Here is a 23915-nt window from a genome sequence, read left to right on the forward strand (position 1 = left end):
ACTCTTCAATCAACTGTGGTAAAAGCAAATTCTTCTGTACCTGCAACTCATCAATACGATGTTGATAATCAACAAAATCTTCTTTAATCATGACAGGCGAAGGTGAGTTTGGATCCAGTATGACTCTCAGCTCTCTCTGATGAGGCCAGCTCAGAACACTATCGCCCTTCACAGGTACATAGACTTTTCCATAGATGGTGTTCGTCTTGAAGGTGATCTCAGTCTCAAAATAACCTCTGAGATCAATAGTCTGACCACCATAGCCACCTGGAATAATATCCGGATCTTTTAACACAACTTTGTGACTAAGTTGTTCATCAAAAACCTTGTTTGATATAAAAGTTAGCCAGGCCCCCGAGTCAAATAACATTTCACTTGTCACATCAAGAATGGTCACAACGTCCTTAGGATGTTTTTTCTTTTCGATACCCACAGAGACCGTCAATATACAGTCTTCAACTACCTTCACCGATGCCTGACTCTTAGGAGATCTGCAACATTTGGCGAAATGTCCTTTTTTGTTGCATAATCTGCAAACTGAGTTCACTGCAGGGCACTTTTTATAAGATGCAAAATGTCAAGTGTTCCCACTACGGAAACATTTAGGGGGTCATTCTGACCCTGGCGGTCCGGGGACGGAGGAAGCACCGGCAACAGGCTGGCAGTGCTTCAGGGGCATTCTGACCGCGGCGGTACAGCTGCGGTCAGAAACGGAAAACCGGCGGGACCGCTGCCCTAGGGAATCCTCCATGGCGGCGCTGCAGGCAGCGCCGCCATGGGGATTCCGACCCCCTTACCGCCAGCCTGGTTCTGGCGGTTTTGACCGCCAGAACCTGGCTGGCGGTAACGGGTGTCGTGGGGCCCCTGGGGGGCCCTGCAGTGCCCATGCCAATGGCATGGGCACTGCAGGGGCCCCCTAACAGGGCCCCACCAAGATTTTCAGTGTCTGCATAGCAGACACTGAAAATCGCGACGGGTGCAACTGCACCCGTCGCACCCTTTCCACTCCGCCGGCTCCATTCGGAGCCGGCATCCTCGTGGAAGGGGGTTTCCCGCTGGGCGGGCGGGCGGCCTTCTGGCGGTCGCCCGCCCGCCCAGCGGGAAACTCAGAATTACCGCGGCGGTCTTTTGACCGCACAGCGGTATTCTGACAGCGGAACTTTGGCGGGCGGCCTCCGCCGCCTGCCAAAGTCAGAATGACCCCCTTAGTGTCTTTGTATTGTGTCACCATAGTAAGATCTCCTTTACCTTCCTCATATTCTAGGCTGTAATTTTTTGTGGCATTTGTTTCTTGTTTTGTAGAGATTTTGTTCACATCAGCTTTTTCTGCTTTTTTTCCTTTCTCAAGTTCATCAACACACGCCATAGTATGCTCCACACTTTTAGCTAGAATAATCACCTTTGGTCCATAATTCTTGCCTGATTTTATCGCTTGAACATTTCAACATGAACTGATCACGGATCCTTTCTTCTATCGTGCTCCCAAACTTACATGTCGATGCAAGCTTTCTGAGTGCAGTGACATATTCTTCAATATTTTTACCAGGTCTTTGCTCCCTCATGCCAAAATGAAAACGCTCTAAAATGGTACTTATTTTAGGTAGAAAATGTAGATAAAGTTTTCTTAAACACATTTCAAACTCATTGAGATCTGTGACATCTTCGCTAGGATCTGGCAGATTCTCAAATATCTCTTGGCCTTCACACCCCAAGCAATGCATTAAAAGTGCTGTTTTCCTCTCACTCGATAAATTTGTTCCACAGACTCTAGAATAGTGCAAAAATTATTTTTTCCACTTGGACCACTTTATAGGTGGTTCACCGGGAGAAGTTAAGAAAAAAGGTGGTGGCGGAATGCTCTGCATAGTTTAAACTTGTAGATATTTGTAGCACCTTAAATCTCTAGTTGATTAAGTATTTGACTTTAACATCCAGTATTACAATTCAGCTGTTTGTTTGTTTAAAGACACGCTGGTAATGTTTGTTTGTTTAAAAACACGCTCGTAATGAAAAGCGTGTTAAGTCCGACAAGGTACAACGCGTTGGGAGCGCGAGGAGTTAAAATACACACGCTCGTAATGAAGAGCGTGTGAGCTCCACACCGTAACACTCGCGCTGGCAGCGCGAGAAATACGCTCGAGCATTGGTTGTGGACTTGCGCCGGCAGCGCGAGAAATGCGCTCGAGCTTTGGTTGTGGACTTGCGTTGTATGTACTTTTGAAGTGAGCGCGTGCCAACGTTTACCACGAGAGAGAAACAACATTGAAGCAAGAGTAAACAATCGGTGAATAAAGCGTTTAAAACAATACCTTAAAGTCCTGACAGAGCATAAAAGTGTTCATAGCCACCAGAAAGCCGTCGCTTGAGATGGAAATTATGAAATTTAAAGATCTTCACACGTCGAAATATATCACAGCCAGAATTTTCCAAACAGGAGTTTTCTTTGATGAGATGACCTTCTGTGTTGAGATGTTCAAATAGATCCTCGTCGCCAGTGTAATAAATAAGCTCAATTTCAGACTCCAAGGAATATGAAGTAGGTCCTTTTATTTGAACATCTCATCCACCATCCAGCAAGTCCAACAGCTCCCTTTACTCTGATCTTCATCTCCATGGCAGCATTCCACATTCTACTGTTATGTTATGGATGACCTCAGCCCAAGGAAAGCTAGTGAGCATTCCAATCAGGCTGAACTCATCCAAAGCCTATACCACAGAAAGGCCTTTACTATAGCCTTAGAACCCGCCGTAGCGGGCTCTACCGGCTATTAAAGGCCCGACCCCGAGTTAAATGCCCGAGCCGAAGGCGAGGGCATTTAACAAGGGAAAGGGCCTTTAATAGCCGGTAGAGCCCGCTACGGCGGGTTCTAAGGCTATTAGAACATTCTGCCACTCAGGGCAGAATGTTCTCTTAAAAAAAACAAATTGCTCACGGAGCCCGAGGGGATTAGAATCCCCTCGGGCTCCGTGAGGCTTTGTTCACAGCTGCTGCTGTGAACAAAGCCCATTGGAATGTTGGCGCTGCGGGCTTTTACCGGCCAGTAAAAGCCCGCAGCACTCCATTGTTTTCAATGGAGCTGCCAACTTCCAATGTTCTAATTTTCTTTGATGTCTTTCTCAGCATTTCTGCTGCCCGATGGCGATGCGATCGGACAGCAGAAATGCCTACTAGGCACAGGGCTTTTTGTTTTTTGTAATTGAATAAGGAGAGTGGCCTACCCACACAAGTGAGGTACCATTTTTATCGGGCGACTTGGGGAAACGCTGGGTGGAAGGAAATTTGTGGCTCCTCTCAGAGTCACCGAAATGTGAGGAAAAAGTGTTTTTTTGGCCAAATTATGAGGTTTGCAAATAATTCTGGGTAACAGAACCTGGTGGGAGCCCCACAAATCACCCCATCTTGGATTTCCCTAGGTGTCTTGTTTTCAAAAATGCACAGGTTTGGTAGGTTTCCTTAGGTGCTGGCTGAGCTAGAGGCCAAAATCCACAGCTAGGCACTTTGCAAAAAACATGTCAGATTTCAATGTAAAAATGTGATGAGTCCATGTTGCGTTCCCTGTCGCGAGCATTAGGCCTACCCACGCAAGTGAGGTACCATTTTTATCGGGAGACTTGGGGGAACACAGAATAGCAAAACAAGTGTTATATCCCCTTGTCTTTCTCTACATTTTTTCCTTCCAAATGTAAGACAGTGTGTAAAAAAGACATCCATTTGAGAAATGCCCTGTAATTCACATGCTAGTATGGGCACCCCGGAATTCAGAGATGTGCAAATAACCACTGCTTCTCAACACCTTATCTTGTGCCTAAGCGCAAACTGCCCCAAATAGCCAAAAAAAGGCCTGGCACCTGAGGTAAAAGGCCTGGCAGCGAAGGGGCTAACCACCAGATTACATCAACCAGTAGGGTTAAAACTGCCCTGTTCTCTTCCACAAGGGACATCATACCTTGTGATCTATTACTGCATAAATGCCTATGTGCATCAGATTTAGGTTTTCTTACCCCCATTCAATCAGCATATCTTCTGTAGCCATGACGATACCTGATTCTCTTCCAGGTTATTTTCACAGTGATAGCCATGTTTTTTGGTACACAAATGGGCATGTTCTGTGACTCACTTACTGCCATATTTCAGGACCATAGGTATGTTCTCTGGTAACTAGCACACTGATTGGCATGTTATGTGTTACTGCTTTTCCCACTCACACAACTGGATGTCCTTGTATGGAGTGCCAATATCGCTGACACTTACTATAATGACATCTACACACACATAACATGACAGACCAATATGGACTCGCTCACCAAACAAACTTTCTTGAATATTTATTTTCTTATAAATACACTCCTCTTGTGACTTGTTTGCGAGTTTCTTCTAGTCTTCCAGTGTCCTCAGTGCTTTGATTTCTGCATGCACCACTGCCATTAAACCGCATACACTGACTCGCTCACTGCCTATAGGTCATTTCAGTCCAGCACTTGAGTTCTTCTCATGCCTTTTAGACAAATATTGCAAATTATAAATGTGCAGAAGACCTTACCGTGAGAACCAGAAGAATCACGCTGGTAATAATCGAGGTTGTGGCGTACAGCTTTATTTTTTCAGATAGCTTTCCTGCACAGCCCTGAAAACGCAAAAGATAAGACATTACTTTGAAAGTCCTAATAAAGAATACAGTTAGGTGGTCACAGGGATTCAGAACCTGGTTTTTTCTGTTATAAAAATTTAAAAGAAAAGGATGATATCAAATGTTAAAAGAATTAGAGCTGGCATTTCTTGCTCGGGGAATTGTTCTACTGCTATCGTCTGCCATGTCAAGTTTCAGAAAAGGATAGAGGCTTAATTTGAGGCTTTTTTAAGTCGCAGGTTTGATGAAGTCACTGAGAAGTAACAGATACATTTCGATGTATGTTACATAGACAGTTGTCTAAGAAGGAGAGCACTTGCAGTGAGTTAGCCACTTGGGTTGCAGACAGAGGGCCCAAGATGGAGAATGGGCCAAACTGGACCTGGGCAATAGCTAGCTATCAACTCCATCCACTTGAGTTAATATTAATACTATACATAAAGCTCTTTATGTCCCTAATATGTTGTTCACTATGTTTACGTAACATGTTTTTATGGCTATTTTTAGATGGAAGTGTATATGAAAGTTATGTGTGCAGCACGATTTTTGATAAATACCTGCCCACCATTTTAATGCTGACAACGAAAAGCTGGTGCCCTTTCTGCTGAAATTTGTTGATGTGCATAGCTACTTTTGGGATTCACAACGAAACATGAGGGACAATTAAAATTATGCTTACTGGGTCTGCACTAAGTTTGGGTTTTGAGTGCATTAAAAGTGGATTTCACAATATCAGTATTATTGATCTTGGCCGGGGAGATGATGCAGAGTTTTTGTGAGAAAACCATTTTCTTTCATGATATTTTCATGGGACTTATGAACACTGGCTCAAAAAGATGACATGAAGATACATGCATAGTAAATTTCCTTCTCACCCATTTCAAGAAAAAAAGGTGACACTATTTGCAGCAGCATGTCAGTCTAGACATTAAGGGCCTGATTTATACTTTTTTAGTGCCACATTTGCATCATTTTTTGACCGAAAAGCAGAACAAACGTACAAAATTCAATTAACTTTCATTTGCGCCACTTTTGCGTAAAAAAATAACTCAAATGTGGTGCTAAAAAAGTATAAATCAGGCCCTAAGTTTGTCCTAGCTTCTGGTAAAATTTCACACTTGTGGACGATGATGGATAGGAGCTTAGCAACAGGCGTAGTTGGGCGTGGGATGTTTCCATGCAGCGAAAAGTAGGCTCCTTGCAGGTCTACTGAGCCTCTGAGGGTTTACTTAACGTGTGTTAGACCTAACAACCTTGGTGTGGTGTTCCCCCAGACTTTTTGCCTTCACCGCCATCTTTTTGCTGAACTCGTTTTTGTTGACATTAGGACTCTGTACACCTTTTGACTGCTAACTATTGGCAAAATGCTTGTGCTCTTTCCTTCAAACGTGGTAAAGTTGGCATACCCCTCAACTGGTATGTGTAATTTACTTGTAAGCATCTACTAGATGGTACTTCATGAACCAGGGCCTGTAAAGCAAATACTACTAGTGGGCTGCAGCACTCATTGTGCCACTCATTAAAGTATCCTTTTAAAACATAAATTAGGTCTCCCACTGCAGCCTTTTGTGCATAAAATTCAATTTCGGCCTGGCAAAATAAAGCTTTAGCCAGACCTAAAACTTCCTTTTATTAATACTCAGAAGTCACCTCCAGGTAGGCCCGAAAGGCTTTTAGCGGAGGCTCCATGCTATTTAAAAAGTAGGACACATGGGTTTAGGTTTTACATGTCCTAGCAAGGAAAAACTCCTAAAGTCGTTTCTCACTGCTGTAAGGTTGTTTCTCCCATAAAATAACACTGGGCTAGTTTATTGCACTTTATACATTTTGACTTCAGTTACGACCAGATAAAGGAATGCTGTTTTCACTCCATGAACTGTAATTTATAATCCTCTTTAATGGTAAAGCCACATTTTAAGTAACAATTCAGAAAATGCCATTTTTTGAAAGTTGTCATTTTTCTGCCTTTCAGCCAAAGTCTTGAGTCACGAGTGTGAATGGCTCTCCTGTTGTGGGTTGTGTATTGCTTCCAGACATTGAGAGAAAAAAGACCTAGGCATGGAGGGAGAGAGTCTTCCTCACAGGATGGCTAGGGAGTAGCTTTGCCCACCCTGATTACCCTTCAAACGACCTGCCTGCAGCACACACAAAGGAACCTGCCACCAGGCTTGACCTTGCCTCTGTCACCCTAGACCAGTTGGAGTAGAGCCAAATTCAGGGGAAGGGAAAGAACTGGACAGAACCAGTTCTGAGGCTAGGCCAGGGAATTCCCCACACAAAGGTTGGCACCAGGTATAAAAGTGGAACCTTCAGGACCTCTCTGAAGAACACTCCAGGACCTAAGAAAGATTCAGAAAAAGGACTGCCTTGCTGTCTGAAGTAGGAAGATTCAACTTGCCTGCCTTGAATCCAAGCTTTCCAGAAGTGATTCCGAAGGTCAGTTGGTTGACCTCCTGTTTGAGCTACGATGACACAACAAGCGCTCAGAGGCCTTCCAGCAGCTACCTAGCTGACCAGCACCAACTGGACCTGCCTTGACCTGTCTGACCCCTGCTACTTGCGTCTGCTGGAATGAGTCTTGATCCCCAAGAGGAGCCCTCCCCAGGTTCTGTACCCTTGGCTGGCATCAGAGTGTAGTAAAGATGAAGTTACAGATGTTTTGGTCTCCTGGCAACCATGAAGTGTCCTCTTTGCACCGAGTAGTGTCCGCCCATGATGACTGCCAACACAAATCTCCAGTGGGACCTGCTCTTCCCTACGAGAGCGACCATCCTTGATGACCGCCAGCATGACACTCCAGCAAGACTTGCTTTGTGCGCTGACAGCAACAGCATGCATCGACCACCAACCTGAATCACCACTGACAATGTTTCTACACGCTACAGTAGCAATAGTACATCACCCATGGCCTGCTCCTCGTACCAACAACCTGCCCCTCACGGGTCCCGCCAACGTGAATAGCACTCTTCCCGGGCACATGAGAAAATATGCTCTTGTAACTTACCCCTGGTCCAACACAACCACATAACAGTGAGTGGCACATTCTGCTTTTTGGCGCTATTTTCACCTGAAACTTTATAAATTCATAGCTTTGGTTCTACTTATTGGATTTTTGTCATTTTAGTTTCATTTTACTTATTCAATTTTGCTCTATATCTTTAAATTGGTTTGGAATTTTTCTTCTGTTTTCACTTTTTTACAGTTTATGTGTTTCATAAATACTTCACACATTGCCTCTAAGTTAAGACTGACTGCTTTTGTGCCAAGCTACCAAAGGGTTAGGCATAGGTGTATTGTAGGAAAATGGCTCCTTGTTCCAGTTACCCCCCCACACCTTTTGCCTTATATTGATGCTGACATGACTGAGAGTGTGTTGGGATCCTGCTAACCAGGCCCCAGCACCAGTGTTCTTTCACTAAAATGTACCATTGTTTCCACAATTGGCACACCCCTGGCACACAGATAAGCCCCTTCTAAAAGGTACCAGTGGTACCAAGGGCGCTGTGACAAGGGAAGGTCCCTAAGGGCTGCAGCATGTGTTGTGCCACCGTAAGGGACCCCTCACCTAACACATGCACACTGCCATTACAGATTATGTGTGATGGTGGGGAGAAAAAGGCAAAGTCGACATGGCATCCCCCTCAGGGTACCATGCACACAAAACACTGTCTGTGGCATAGGTAAGTCACCCCTATAGCAGGCCTTAAAGCCCTAAGGCAGGGTGCACTATACCACAGGTGAGGACATAGCTGCATGAGCAATATGCCCCTACAGTGTCTAAGCCTATTCTTAGACATTGTAAGTACAGTGTGGCTATATTAGGTATATGGTCTGGGAGTTTGTCAAAACGAACTCCACAATTCCATAATGGCTTCACTGAATACTGGGAAGTTTGGTATCAAACTTCTCAGAATAATAAACCCACACTGATGCCAGTGTTGGATGTATTTTAAAAAATGCACACAGAGGGCATCTTAGAGATGCCCCCTGTATTTTACCCAATCCTTCAGTGCAGGACTGACTGCTCTGTGCCAGCCTGCCACTGAGAGATGAGTTTCTGACCTCCTGGGGTGAGAGCCTTGTGCTCTCTGGGGCCAGAAACAAAGTCTGCACTGGGTGGAGGTGCTTCACACCTCCCCCCTGCAATGAACTGTAACACTTGGCGGACCATCCCTAAGGTGTCCAGTGCTGAAGTGACCCCCTCCTTGAGAAATCCTCCATCTTGCTTTGGAGGATTGGGACCAATAGGGATAGGGATGTGCTCCCCTCCCCAGAGTGGGCACAAGAGGCGTGTAGCCACCCTCAGGGACAGTAGCCATTGGCTTCTGCCCCCTGACCCTAACACACCCCTAAATTTAGTATTTAGGCGTGACCCTGAACCCAGATCATCAGATTCCTGACGACCTCACAAGAAGAAGAAGGACTGCTTAGCGGAAACCCCAGCAGAGAAGGAAAGGAGACAACAACTAACTTGTTCCCAGCCCTACCGGCCTGCCTCCTGCTTCAAAGAACCTGCAGAAGAAAAGCGGCGCGTCCTGCAGGTCCAGCGACGTCTGAAAATTCTCCAGAGGACTGCCTGCATCACAGAGGATTAAGAACTCCAGTGGACAGCGGCCCTGTCCAAAGAAGAACAGATGAAGAAACCTCTTCTGAAGGACTCACACCTCACTCCAGAAGCGTGAGTCCCAACCACTCTGCAGCCGACGCCCACGGCCCCAGTCCAGGTGGCCCAACTGACCAGAGAGGACCCCCAGGCAACGGCGACCAAGTGCCCACCCTGGGTTGACTGCTCCACCCCTCCACGAAGACGCCTGCAGAGGGAATGCCGAAGACCCTCCTGACCGCGACCGCCCGGGACAAAGATAACCGACGCCAAAGGACCCACTGCACCCGGAGCCCCCGGGCCTTGGAGAAATTGACACCCGGTGCAGCAATGATCAACAGGCAGCCCTCTTCCCTGTCTGACCAGTGGTGTGCCTGAGACACACACACCCCAGCACCTTGCCTGCAGCACCTGAGTAGCCCTCCGGGGTCCCCTCATAGAGTTTCACTGGAAACCCTATGCCCTGTTTGTACCCTGCACCCAGCAGCCCCAGTGCCACTGAGGGTGTGGGATTGGTGCCTACTTGGGGCCCCTCCAGTGCTCTTCTAATCCCCCCTGGTCAGTGCTCCTCTAATCCCCCCTGGTCTGCCCTCCGAGTTGCGGGTACTTACCTGCTGGCAGACCGAATTCCGAGTACCCCCTGCCTCCATAGGAGCCCACGTTAAAGTTGCTCAACTTTGACCTCTGCACCCAGCCGGCTCCATGTTGCTGGTGGTGGGTGTTTGGGGTTGACTTGAACCCCCAACAGTGGACTACCTATAACCAGGAAACTGGAACTGTAAGTCGTGTACTTACCTCTAAAACTGTACATTATTTTCTTCCCCCAGGAACTGTTCTGAAAAATGCAGTATCCCCTTTTGAAATAGATATTCTCTGTTTACTTAAAAACTGTTTTCTTTGCTAAAGTGAAACAAAGTTACATTGATATCTGTGTTGAGTACTTACCTGCAACTGTAATTATTTCTGAACTGATTTTTGTGGTTCTAGTAATAAAGTAACAAAAGAATATTTTTCTATATAAAAACCTATTGGTCTGGAGTTAAGTCATTGAGTGTGTGTTTCTCTTATTGTCTGTGTGTGTACAGCAAATGCTTAACACTGCCCTCTGATAAGCGTAACTGCTCGACCACACTACCACAAATAGAGCATTAGTATTATCTATTATTGCCTCTGTCAAGCCTCTTGGGGAGGGGTAATGTGGTGTCCGTACCGCCAACAGGCTGGCGGTACGGAGACCCGTATTACGACCGCAGCGGTAGCGCCGCGGTCGCACCGCCGGGGCCAGCGGTTTCCCGCCGTTTTAGCCCCGGCGGTGATAATCCGCCAGGGCAGCGCTGCCCTGGGGATTATGACTCCCCTACCGCCGGCCTGTTTCTGGCAGTTTGCACCGCCAGGAAGAGGCTGGCGGTAAGGGGAGTCCTGGGGCCCCTGGGGGGCCCTGAACTGCCCATGCCACTGGCATGGGCCCCCTAACAGGGCCCCGTGCAGCTTTTCACTGTCTGCATAGCAGACAGTGAAAAGCGCGACGGGTGCTACTGCACCCGTCGCACGGCCACAACACCGCCGGCTCCATTAGGAGCCGGCTCCTGTGTTGCGGCCGCATCCCCGCTGGGCCGGCGGGCGTAAACTAGGTTTGCGCTCGCCGGCCCAGCGGGGATGTTGTAATGGGGTCCGCGGGAGTGCGCCCGCATTGGCGGCCGCCCACCGGTTACCGCCGCCCGCCAAGCTTGTAATGACCCCCTATATCTCATTTTGATATAGCACATACAGAGCCAGCTTCCTACACTTATTAATTGACATTTGAGGTTCACCCTGACAAGGATTGTGCTTATTATCTGAGTGGGGATTCACCCGTCTCAACTAATAACCCAATTTCTTACATCATGCATTTGTAAAGCATATATTTACCCTGAAACGTATGTAGGTGCTGAAATAACAGCTGTTTATTTTTGCCCAACTCAATGGCACTTATCTAGTTGACCTAAGAAGAATGAAAGGCTGAATGGACCTACCAGGATTCGAAATTATGAAGGGTATCTTGGAACTGAAGTAACAGATATTTGCTCAATGGTACTCATGTTATTGATCTCAGAAGAATGAAATACAGAACCCCACATTGGATGCTTTAGTCCAAAAAGCCACCAGGCACAGCTTTGTGTCTGGTTTTATTTTTTATTTACTGTTCACAACCAGAATTGTTTGCCCTGACGACAACACTGAAAACGCACATGCATATGCAATGTTCTCAACTTCTTGTTTTCGCAAAGAATTATCTGATAATCTAAAATATTTAAGGATGACTTGTACCAAACTGCTGCATGCAGAGTGGACACTTGTTTTGTGCCTAATAGCTCCAAAACTGCCTAGCAAAAGTAAGCCAAACCAAAAGAGGCCACCAAAAGAAGGCACTCAGGACTATGTGTTTGCTGACTCTGGTGTACATTGATTCAGTGGCTTTTACTGCTTTGTTGAGAAAGCACCAGTGTCAATGCTCATTAAAAAAAACCTATTTTGGGGACTCCCATATAACTTTTCAGAATTGGACAAATGTACACAACAGCATACTCACACGTTTAATTCTCAAAGAAGAGTACCAGAGGTTTGGTGCAAGCTGATCAGTGGGGCAAAGCTATTATGGGTGCAACAAACTGGATTTCCTGCGAAGTGAGGGGACAACCTCATTCAAGTCTGTGCAACATTTATTCATATATGTACGAGTTGGGATTTTGCTTGCTCCAAAGGGATTTCCTTGTATTGTGTGCAGTGAAGGTACGATGTAAATGTAATGTATTCCAGCAACCACTAAACACCGGATCAAAAAAGTGACTTAGCCCAAAAGTAAAACTGAAGAGCAAGTAAACATGGCAAAGTCATGTCAGTGTCAACAGCAACATTTTTCAAGTTTGGCTGGCTTGCATGCCAAAATTCAAGATTTCAACAGGACCCCCATTCATCCTACCTGGGCTTTCAAAACCTTTGTCAGCCACAGCTTCACGCTGCCCTGCTCACGAATTTTGACTTCCACAAAAGTGACTATGTCAGAAGGTAAAACTGCTGATCATAGTGAACTGCTGTTTTACCTGTGTGGTTGGCCGCAAATAGTGTCTTGTTGCATCCAAAGACTAAAATTAATGCTTTTGACACTTACATTTTTAAAGTCCATATTTCTGGTCCTCTCATCTGATGTTTGTTGTATTGGTCTTGATTTGTTTATTAATTTTTTTAATCTGCTTTTTCACTAAACTGATTTTGGGTTTTGTTCTTAAAGTTGTTTTTATAGTTGCTTATACACTTTACATGCATTTCTTTTACAAAAAAGCCTGTTAATTTATGACATGATTATCGGGAATAAGCACAGCATTTCTCTTGATTCTGTATTGACCTAAAAAAACACTAGTTGATTAACCTTAGTGGAGTTCATACCTTGTTCTCTCATCAGTTAACAATCCAGGATCCCCACAAAGCAATGACTTATCAGACAGGTCATTATGAACAACTTATCACCCATAATTTAAACAAATCACACATCGTTCTGCATCATTGCCTTTTATTGTAAATAGGTTGAATACCTATTACACAAGTGGACTCACCATTAGGTGATGAGTTACTTATTGACTGCTTAATAGAAGTTTACAGTATGTAAAGCACAGAACTTAGAAATTGTGTTTTTATTTCTGTTTCTCTTATATGTAGGCCTAGTAGCCAGAGGACTATGTTCTGCAGAGACCCAACAGTCACAAAGGGTCAAAACCCTCACAGTTGGTTGTTACATGTACTTTAACTTCAATTGATTCCACATTGACATATGCAAACCCTGTTATGAATATTATCAATCAATGCATACAACTACTGGGAATAGTAAGGTGTCTTTTATCTATGCTCTTTGTATATATAATCACTGCATTGTCTGCACTATGAACACTTGTTTTGTTGTTTGTTACACTTGATTGGAGGCCAAATATTACAAGACGCAATCTATATCAGTCATGTGTTCTTTTTTCTTTGCAATTAATTTTGGTCCGATGAATAAGCCTGAGTAATGCTGGGTTCCCTAATGCTGGGTTCCCTTTCTGAGACACATACATTGGTACCACATTTAAATGAGTCCCACAGGACAACTGTTATATTAATCTACAACTCTAGAGTCAGCATCAAAGGTGCAGTACTCTAGGCTGTCATGCCTGTCAAACTCTAAAGGGACTTCTAGTAACTCCCTGTGGTGCTGCAGTACTTCAGTGCTAACTTAAACATTTTAATTTTGTTTTATAATTTCTGCGTAGCTTAAAAGCACCTAAATTGAATCTGTTTACATAAAATGTGTCAAATACTTCTGTTTAATATTTTCTAAAACAAAAAAGGATGCTTTGTAGGCCAACTGTGCAAAATTAAAACAGCACATTTCAAGACTAATTTTAGAGATGGCAAAATTCTTTCTGAATTAAGATATGGCTGCCACAATTATAGAAGGCACTCATGATAAATGACTGGATATGTGAACTAAACTCAGATTACATCGAAGGTTCCTCTGAAGAGAACCCAGAACAGCTGGGAACTCTGAGAGCCGCTACGGAAGAACACGGCTATGATAACTCTTATCCTTTATTTTGCGGTCTAGACAAGAAAGTTATTCTGTAATATCACTTGTTATTAATTTGTCAGGCCTTTCCTTGTAAGACTTTGAGCTCATAGTACAGTTTACTCAAAATGAATAAGGAAATGACTAAATGAATACTGTTAAAATGGTAAAACTGTTTTCAATAAAACCTCTTATAACCAATTAGAACCAATAAGGAAGCCAGGTCGATGGGGGAGCAATGAGAGAAAGGATGTGGAGTGTGAGTAGGCATAGAGAAGTGAGCAGAAGGGGACTGGTGGTGGGATGAGGAGGAGTGAAGCCAGCAGAGGAGTCAGGTAAGACATGCATTCCTTTGGAGTGCTGAAAGTTAAATGTTAATGAAACATGCTAAATGAAAATAGCTCCCTTTGTCATGTTTCACCAAACGGTTAATCGAGCAACAAATGAGACACCGGTAGTGAGTTGCTACTAAATCCACTTGAGACATATAGAAACCAATAAACTGACTGTGAGAAAACACAAAAGACATTTCAACTGCGGAAAACTATCTAGAACGTCAGCACAACCTTGGACAATCTACAAACTACATATTGCAGCAACACGGTGGCAGCCATTTTGGGTGACTCCCATTGTAAAAGGGAGCAATGCTCTAGTTTCTGTGCTCAGTATTGAGGATATTCCTAAAGTACCGAACATTCCCGGCCTCTGCTGAAATCTTCACATTTGCGCAACAGAATCTTGAGCTTCACCGACTGCCTTCAGTTGAGGAAACGATTCAGGAGATCATGGTGGTGATCATCAAAGGCTGTCCAAGTAGCGGTTCCAGGGCCCTGGCCAGACAAGGTGGGAGCGCTTGCTGCCTATTGTTGTGAAATCTGTTCTTACAAAACCCCAAATATCTACTAGAGGGAATGTAATTGCAAAGAACTTTCTAAACTATGAATCCTCAAAATAGTGGCATTTAAAACAACAAAATTCATCCTACACATGAGAACTTTTAAGAAGAATATGCTACAGTTGTTCACGAATAAGAACCGTGAGAGGAGACTGTTATCCTCAGCTCCAAAGCGAAATTGCTTGTCAAAACCAACAGAGAACTAGAAACCTAGAGGAGACTTTATCCTCGTTTTTTTTTTTTTTTTTAATGAGAACTCTCATCCCGATCCCAGGAAGACAGTGACTTGACTGTAGCTGGGTGGTTACTGGGGAGAAACTGTTCAATCGTGAAGGTGAGATATTTCTCAGAGAAGACCATGATCCAGAAAGATGTGAGCTATAGTGAGTGTGTTCGGCTAATTGTCTAATGATGTTTACTAATCTCTACACATTGTCAAGGTTACTTAGAGCACTTCCTGAGAAAACACACAAGAGCAGCAAACCCCTGCCCTTAGATTAACCAGGTACTAAGTTTATTCTTTACAACTGGAATGAGGGCAGAGATTATCCAGCAATGAGATCCTAGACCTTCCCCCTTGTCTTCTCAGGATCTCTTAGCTCCTGCAGAAGCAGCTTGTGGATTTTAAAAGTGTTGAGCCACAGATTTGGGAACAGATATAATGCACAAGCGTAATGAGTGAGCCTAACCTGCCCACTTCCTTCCTCCTCTTCTTATAACACCACGCTAACACCACCACTCACACACTCACTCACACAATTTACAATAATATATCATATTCTATTATTCTATACAGTGACAGGCCACACCATACTGTACCATACTATACTATACAACAGTCCACATCACATCATATCATACCATACCATACCATACCATGCCATAGGCCGTACCATACCATACAACATAGCTAAAAAAATTCAACAGATCTCATCTAGACAAGACCTATTGGCTTTGCAATGCTTGTCTAAGGAGAGGTGGGCGAGCCAAACAAATTAATAGGGAGAGCTGAGCCAAGGGTATTCTCTATCCCTAGGATCCCATCCACAAGATGAGCCTTGAAAATGTTAGTGTGTAAATGATGTAGCAAACTTCATACTAGAATATCATAAGGTGTTCAGAATTCCAAAAAGTATATTTCACACACTGAAGAGTTTCACCTTAGTGCATCACAATATATATCTGGACTGAGAAGTCCAGATATAAAAGGTGAACATTTTCAAGCAAGAACTAAGAAATAAACATTCCTGTCCTGCCCTGTTGACAATGCTATTAGTAAACTAAGAGACAAGGGTATACTAAGCGACAAATTTAAGAAGTACCTAGTGCCACCTTGTGCCACATTGTCGTCATTTCTTTATGCAAATGTGGCGTTAAGGTAGCAATTCTCCCACGTCATATTTAAAAAGTGGTGCAATGCTTGCATTATGCCACTTTAGAAACTCTTGAGCCACATTACGAGCCACATTATGCCTGCGTCAGGCATAATGTTTGCAAGGGGGGGCGTTCCGCCATAGGAGGCCTGAAAAAACGGCACAGTAACATTTAACAGATTTCACTGCACTATTTTCTGTCATTTTTTAATGCCTGCTCAGAACAAGCATTAAAATGGCGCACCCATTAAAATCAATGGGCCTCCTTGCACTTTGCTACACTAGCGTCCAAATATTTGATGCTAGTGTAGCAAAGCACCACAATAGCATCCAAAATTTAGATGCTATTGTTCTAACGACCGACCATGGTGCGCCATATTTTAAATACAGTGCAACCATGGTGTTGTTAGGAGTCGGTGGGGGGACGCAGAAAAAGTGGCGCATCAAAGCTGATGCACCACTTTTTCTTAAATTTGGGCCTATATTTGTACTCTATGGACCAGATGTATCAAACATTTTTGTGCGTTGGGCCTTTTGTGATTGCAAAAATGCATTTTGGTATGTATCAAGTCCAATTTGCCAATCGGTAACTTGTTACCAAATCGCAAACTGGATTTGCGACTACATACCAATTCGGTATTAGGAAGAGGCGTGTCAAGGGCGTCCCTTCCTAATACCGAAGCGCAGAGGTATGTATGATTGTTTTGTGACCATGATTGCGGTCGCAAAACAATTGCAATTACCACCAATTTCAAACTGATGTTAACCCATTCGCAAAGGGGCATTTGTGAATGCATGCAAAAACATTTTTTAAGAGCAGGCAGTGGTCCCACAGACCACTGCCTACTCTTAAAAAATGAAAAGAAAACTCTTCATTTTTCTTTTTTAAACGCATCCCGTTTTCCTTTAAGGAAAACGGGCTGCATTTAAAAAAAAACAAAGGTTGCTTTATTAAAAAACAATCACAGACATGGTGGTCTGCTGAGCCCAGCAGGCCACCATCCCTGTGATTGTAGCCATTCGCAATGGGTCACAAATTGTGATCTACCTCATGAATATTAATGAGGTAGGTCCATTTGCGAGCCCTTGCGAATCGCTATATGAAACTCCTGGGGTTTCATACATTCCAATAGCGATTACTTAATTGTGATTCGCAAAAAATCGCAATTTGGTAATTGCTATTGGAATTAATGATACATCTGGCCCTATATGTCATGTATACACTGTGGTGGTCATTCCAACCCTGGCGGTCCATGACCGCCGGGTTGGAGGACCGCGGGAGCACCGCCGACAGGCCGGCGGTGCTCCCAAGGGCATTCCGACCGCGGCGGTAAAGCCGCGGTCGGACCGGCAGCACTGGCGGGCTCCCGCCAGTGTACCGCCGCCCTTTTGAATCCTCCAAGGCGGCGCAGCTAGCTGCGCCGCCGAGGGGATTCCGACCCCCCCTACCGCCATCCAGTTCCCGGCGGTCCGCCCGCCGGGAACCGGATGGCGGTAGGGGGGGTCGCGGGGCCCCTGGGGGCCCCTGCAGTGCCCATGCCAATGGCATGGGCACTGCAGGGGCCCCCGTAAGAGGGCCCCTAAATGTATTTCACTGTCTGCTGCGCAGACAGTGAAATACGCGACGGGTGCAACTGCACCCGTCGCACAGCTTCCACTCCGCCGGCTCGATTCCGAGCCGGCTTCATCGTGGAAGCCTCTTTCCCGCTGGGCTGGCGGGCGGCCTGAAGGCGACCGCCCGCCAGCCCAGCGGGAAAGTCAGAATTACCGCCGCGGTCTTTCGACCGTGGAACGGTAACCTGACGGCGGGACTTTGGCGGGCGGCCTCCGCCGCCCGCCAAGGTCAGAATGAGGGCCTATATTTGGCCTAGATTTTTAACATACGTGGAACAACATGCTAGGCTAGCAAATCAGACACAGGAGATGTTTTTGTACAGTGCACATCCTGAACTCACAAATTTGACGGTGCTCTTATATGTGATGATGAACAAAAAGGAGACTGTGAAATAAAGTATTGCCTATGCTTAGAACCACACAATATGGTCTAGCGGGGGAGTCGGGTTTGAGCATCGATTTTCCAGTTTTAGATTTCACAATTCAGCCACCTTTTGCCTTTCTCTTTCTGACATCAAAGATAATGCTTTTTTAACTACTGAATGCTGAGTTTATACTGTAGGTGACAGAAACCTTCTTTTATGTCCAGGCAGTTTAAATTGTGCGAACTTGCAGAAGGACACAAGAGTAATTCACAGCAGGCACCCGAGGGTAGAAAGTTTAGAAATACACATCAAATTGTAATTGACAATGATCACCTAAGGTGAACGGAGAGTACGAAGGTCAAACCTAGGTTCCATATTGTGAAACTGAGGTGCCATCCTGTGGTAAGAGAACGGCCCGCCCTGGCAGAGGGAGGCAGGGTCAGCCCAGGCAGCAGTCACGTCTACAGCAAAGTTACAAGCAGAAGAGGCAGACTTGCTTGCTGATCCGGACTGCTGGTTTCCCCACGTGGCCTCAGGCCTTTAAACTCCTTGGAAAAACCAGCGTGGAGGTGGAAAGAGGGAGAAAGAGGACTCAGACACCCCATTCAAAAGGGTGAGAGAATGAGGCCTCCAAAGTCAAGTAGTGCAGCTGCTCTCCGGCTGGACCTGCAATTTCCACAAAAGTAAAACACTTCTCTGCACTAACCCAGAACCTTGATGCAAGCTGAGATGGACTCATCCCCGCACCCCAGACACCTATTACAATCTAGGGTGGTAAGGAACTACAGCAGTTTCTGGGTGGCAATGAAGGAGGCAGCGGTCAGTGACACACCCACTCCATCGGTCACATGAGCTAGCCACGCCTAGCCACGCCTTGCCCATTTTGTTTAATGAGTCTTAATTCCCACCCTGTGCCTTGCAAAGAACGCCCATATGAAAGCCTATGCTTTGAAGGTAAAATCCACCAAGCACGCAACTTTTCGTCAATAGTCAGGCTTACGCCTCTGTGGCGAGGTAGGCCTCGACCAGCCGTGACATGCGCAGAAAGCAGCACCAGGGCGTTCCCCTAACCCCTTTTGCCACCTGTAAAAGAACACAGGCTCAAACTGATTTGTGACCGAGCAGAGCAAGTGCAGTTTGCTTCCAGGCGCTTTGACTTCTTTTCATCCTTTGCAGCACAAACAGAAGTGCCAAAGCGCCATTGTCTGCCCCCATTGTGGAATCCCCCATTCACCAATTAACTCCAGACGCCCCTGCACTGATGTACCCTTCCCAACCATTTTTCCCTCACCTGGCCTCTCCAATACCCTGTTTTCCTTTTGGAAATAATCAGTGTTTTGCTACTGCCAGGAGGTGGAACCATTTTGAGCCTTGGCCACTACTGAGGATCGATTTGGCTTTGACACTCCGACATCAGCTGTGGCAGGATACAGTTCATCTAATCAGGACTCTGTGAGTCCAAAATGCTTCTTGATGGGACAAACACAGGAACAGGAAGGAATGCCATCTAATCAACATAAGTGAGACAGATAACAAAGCCATCCAATCACGAGCTAGGGGCTGACCCAAAGCTCCCTCTAAGTATATGTCACATATTGGAAACAACAGGTCTCACCATTAGACACTTAAATCTGTCTGTTGCTGAGACCTAAAAAGAAAGTTTAAAGTAGAAAACAGCAAAACACTGGTGTCCAAAGATAGCTTGTAGAAATGAATGGTATTTTACCGACTGCAAATTTGAAGAGAACTCCACTCCAGGTACTATAATGATAAGTATTTATCATGCTTGAAAGGGCTGATGCCAACAGGTGAAACTGTACTGCATCCTCCTCATTTTCGAATAACGCTTCCTTATTTTGCCCAAATGCTCACATCCCAGTGTGTCACGAAAATAATCTTTTTCTGTTACTCGCCGGCTCACTCTCTCCAAAAGTGACTTACTTGCTCCTAAAGCATTTAAATTCATTTATCCAGACAGAAGGATACAAGGGGCAAATGGAAATTAACTCAACACCACTTACCTCGGTGAATAGGTTTTCTGGCTGCTCCAGGCTCCCAGTACAGTTCTGAGGGTAAATACAGCAACTCAGAGGAACAGAATTATTAGCAGCAGCATCAAACCAAGGAGTATATTCCCAGTCGAAAAAACCTTGTACGCCACAGCACTGCAACTGCAGACCAAAATAAGTTGTTAATGTCTGTAGTAAAGTTACACCCTCACATTTTGTCATTGCCTCTATTACTTTTAATATTTGGTGTAGAAAATGTGGTGCATTCTTAAAAATTGTTATTTTCAATGTCTTAAGTGTTTTCTGTGTTTTATATGTTTGCTAAATGCTTTTGAAGCATTTTTAAAGATTATAGCAAACATCACTGTTGCAAGATTTTGCCACTTAGGGCCTCATTATGATTACATATTGTTGGGCTACAATGTGGGTTCATCATGGGATTTTCTTAATAGTTAAGCTGGGGGTAACACACAAATGTCACATGACTATTATCAGACATTTCACCTAATAAAACATTACTTCTATTGGAACTGTAATCCCAAAATATCGAAAACTAAAATAGCGACGGGGTAAGGGCAGATAGTTAAATACAAATTTACTCTTCTTATCTCCACATGCATGTACCTTGATCATATATTTGTTTATTCATTATAAAGATATATTTATTGTGAGATTTTGCTTGTATACATGAGATTTTGTTTATTAACGATTGTCCCACTTAATAATGCCTTAGGTAACAACTATGTAAAGTGATTGGACTCGGTGCATCTCTCTAAGGATCTCTTTTAAGATATATACGTGATTAGTTTCTCTGTGATTAATTGTAATTTAACCAGATTTATTAAGATTTATTTAGATTGGTAAATACCAATTAGTGATTTTGTCTAACACACTGGTACATTTTTGTCACATTATTTTGTCACATGTATTATATTTTTCACATATATTGTATCACGGGTGTTATTACATTTTTAAAGGCAGTGTATTGCTTTAAATGTATGGTAACACATAGGATATATAAAGGGGGCCAAAATGGCGGCCCGCAGGTTGAAAAAGGTGGTCACGCCGAAACGCGTTCCTGCTTTGTGTAAATAAACCCCTGAAACCATCGTGGAGTGCTGGAGCCTTAATGATCTGTTAAGGAGTTATGTGCATAGTAAAGACGAGGTGGCGTGCGTCCCATTCCAGCACCATTGGCGATTAGGTGCAGAGAGAGAAACGCCGAACGAAGTGTTTATATATATATATATATATATATATATATATATATATATATATATATATATATATTTATTTATATCCCTGCACTTGAAGCGGTGTTGCCAGTCAGAACACGGGCTGCATGTCTTCCTTTGAAGAGTAGAGGGAACGCGTGGATGTGGAGACACATGCGTGAAGGCATCATTAATGGCACATGACCATTTGCGATCAGGCCTGTTTCCCATTTGATGCGTGAAGATTAAAAGCACAACTTTGCATGCACACGGCGTGCAGGTCTTCCTTTGAAGAGTAGCGGTTACGTGTTGATATGTGGGTGAGTGTGTATATATACACACACACACACACATGTATATATTCATATTTATGTACATCTCACCAACGTATGTAGATGTGCAGTGGCATTTTGAAACTTGAGGCCCCCCGTGCAAAGTGCATGGAGGGGGCCATTCCCTCAACCCACCACCTACCACTTTACACAAGTGCCAAACTGGTATATTTTGAACTGAAACTGTCAATATTTCATGAAATGCCTCTATACTCTCTTGCTCAAAATTCTAATATGAAAGTGAGAAGTAAAGCCATAGTTATTCATTTCTGGATGAGTGAAACTCGTTAACAGATAGTTGCAAAAAAAAACTTTCTGGCCATGTTTGTGTGTCAGAAGTAAAAATAAGAAGGTCAGTTTTGAAACAAACATGTCCAACACTAGGATACTTGCCAGCTCTCAGGGACTCAGGGTTTCTGGCAAGAGTGTCGTGCTTGAGAGTTTTTTTTAATGCTTGTAGGTAAACCTGAGGAAATACAGTCTCAGCAATACTGTGACATACACCAATGAGACGTATTTTGTAATAAAATCTTTTTTTTTTTAGTTTTGTTTGCTCACCTAAAAGTGGTGGATTTAAGAGAATCTGAGTTGCAAGGGGCACCAAGTCAGGATAGGAAGGTCTGAATTATGCAAACATGTTTACAAATTCAAACGGGGGCTCCAACAATGCTGTCACCCTAACACCAGAAAATATATCTTAGTGAGCCCTTCATTCAAGGACACCTCAAATGCTATGATTTGTCAAAAAGCAAAAATAGCACACTGCAGATCAGAGGCGTGATGTGGAGTAGAGCATGGATAAGCAGTCTGAAGTAATACTTTATAAAATAAAATGAGTACAAATACATAAGTATACGTTAGGTTTCAAGAAAACAGTGCAAGAATGTAGGAGGCTTGCCTGGTTTGTAGGGGGTACCAAACACCTTACACCTTATACCAGGTCCAGTTATCCCTTATTTGTAAAATGTAGTCAGTGTCTAGCAGCCACGCTGTCTAGAGGTAGCTGTAACTGAGCAGAGAAGGATGATCTAGGAGACATGCACAGCACTTGCAATATCACTGTAGTCACACAGTACTCACACACATGAAAGAAAATACCCAGTGTTACAAAAAGAAAGGTACTTTATTTTTAAGTGACACAATGCCAAAAATACCTTAGAGACTATACTCCCTTAGAAGGGTAAGTAAAATACACAGTATATACACAACAATGTAGTAATAGCTGTAAAACAGTTAGAAAACAGTGCAAATAGGGGGAACACAAACCATATACTAAAATAGTGGAATGCGAAAGTCGGTCTCCCACCTTTGGCAAGTGTAGTGTGTAGAGGGGGCTCTAGGAGTGTAAGAAAACACCAAAGTTAAGTAATAGACCCCACCCCAGAGCCCAGGAAAACAGGAGTAAATCACAGTAAGTTTCCTGAAACACACAAGAAGTCATGATAGAAGATTATGCAAGAACCAGAAGAGACTGCAAGACACCAACAATGGATTCCTGGACTTGAAGACCTGTTGAAGAAGGGGACAAGTCCAAGAAGCACTGAAGAGTCCAGGGAGAACAGGAGCCCCTGCTAACCCGGAAGAAGGGGCAAGAGAAGAACCATCAGTGAGAAGACAAAGTCAGTTATGCACCCAAGAAGATAGATGCGGGTTCTTAGTTGGTGCAGAAGATGTCCCACGCCGGATGGATGATTGTAGTCTGATTTGCGTCGCAGGATTCTGCCAACAAGCCTTGGCACATGCAAAGCCCGCGGTCAACGTAAAATAGCGCTGCCCGGGAGCAGGAGGGACCTGGTAGCCTCTACCCAGGAGGGGGAACAGAGGGACACTCAGAAACTCAGAGAGCCCTCAGAAGACCAGGCAGTGCACACAGGAGGCCCACAGCACGGGAGAAAGAAGGTGCAAATGAAGACCCACGCAGCATGACACCAAGGGATCCCACACCGCTGGAGAACCACTCAGGAAGCTGTGCGCAGCAGGATGGAGTACTGGGGGCCTAAGCTGTGCTGTGCACGAAGAACTTCTTGGAAGGTCGCACACAAGCCTTGGCAACTGCAAGTCACGCAATGCATGGGGGTACTGTCTTGCGTGGGAAAGCATGCTCTTACCCCCACCAAAGTTGGACAGCTGGACCTTGGGACTGTTGGTGTCACTTTGGTCCACCACCCATGTCGCATCTGGAGAGGGGACCCACGCCACCGGTCGTTGCTGCAGAGAGGTGCCTACTGAAGAAGAGAAAAGACTCCGTCACTCCACGGGAGATTACTTCGGTTCTTCTGGTGCAGGCTGAAGACAGGCAGTCCTCA

At 44.6% G+C, this 23915-nt stretch overlaps 1 protein-coding gene across 1 annotated transcript in view; it reads right to left on the minus strand.

Moving 5' to 3' along the window:
* The window catches only part of LOC138277681 (tetraspanin-36-like), a 133136-nt gene that overhangs the window by 22445 nt on the left and 86776 nt on the right, over positions 1-23915 (minus strand). Inside the window, exons 5-6 of the mRNA XM_069219232.1 lie at positions 20076-20225; positions 4542-4625 (exon numbers count right to left, since the gene is read on the minus strand). Coding sequence (XP_069075333.1) covers positions 4542-4625; positions 20076-20225 — 234 coding nt within the window. The remainder of the gene's footprint in view (positions 1-4541; positions 4626-20075; positions 20226-23915) is intronic.

This window comes from Pleurodeles waltl, chromosome 1_1 (assembly GCF_031143425.1).
Source record: "Pleurodeles waltl isolate 20211129_DDA chromosome 1_1, aPleWal1.hap1.20221129, whole genome shotgun sequence".
Taxonomy (NCBI): domain Eukaryota; kingdom Metazoa; phylum Chordata; class Amphibia; order Caudata; family Salamandridae; genus Pleurodeles; species Pleurodeles waltl.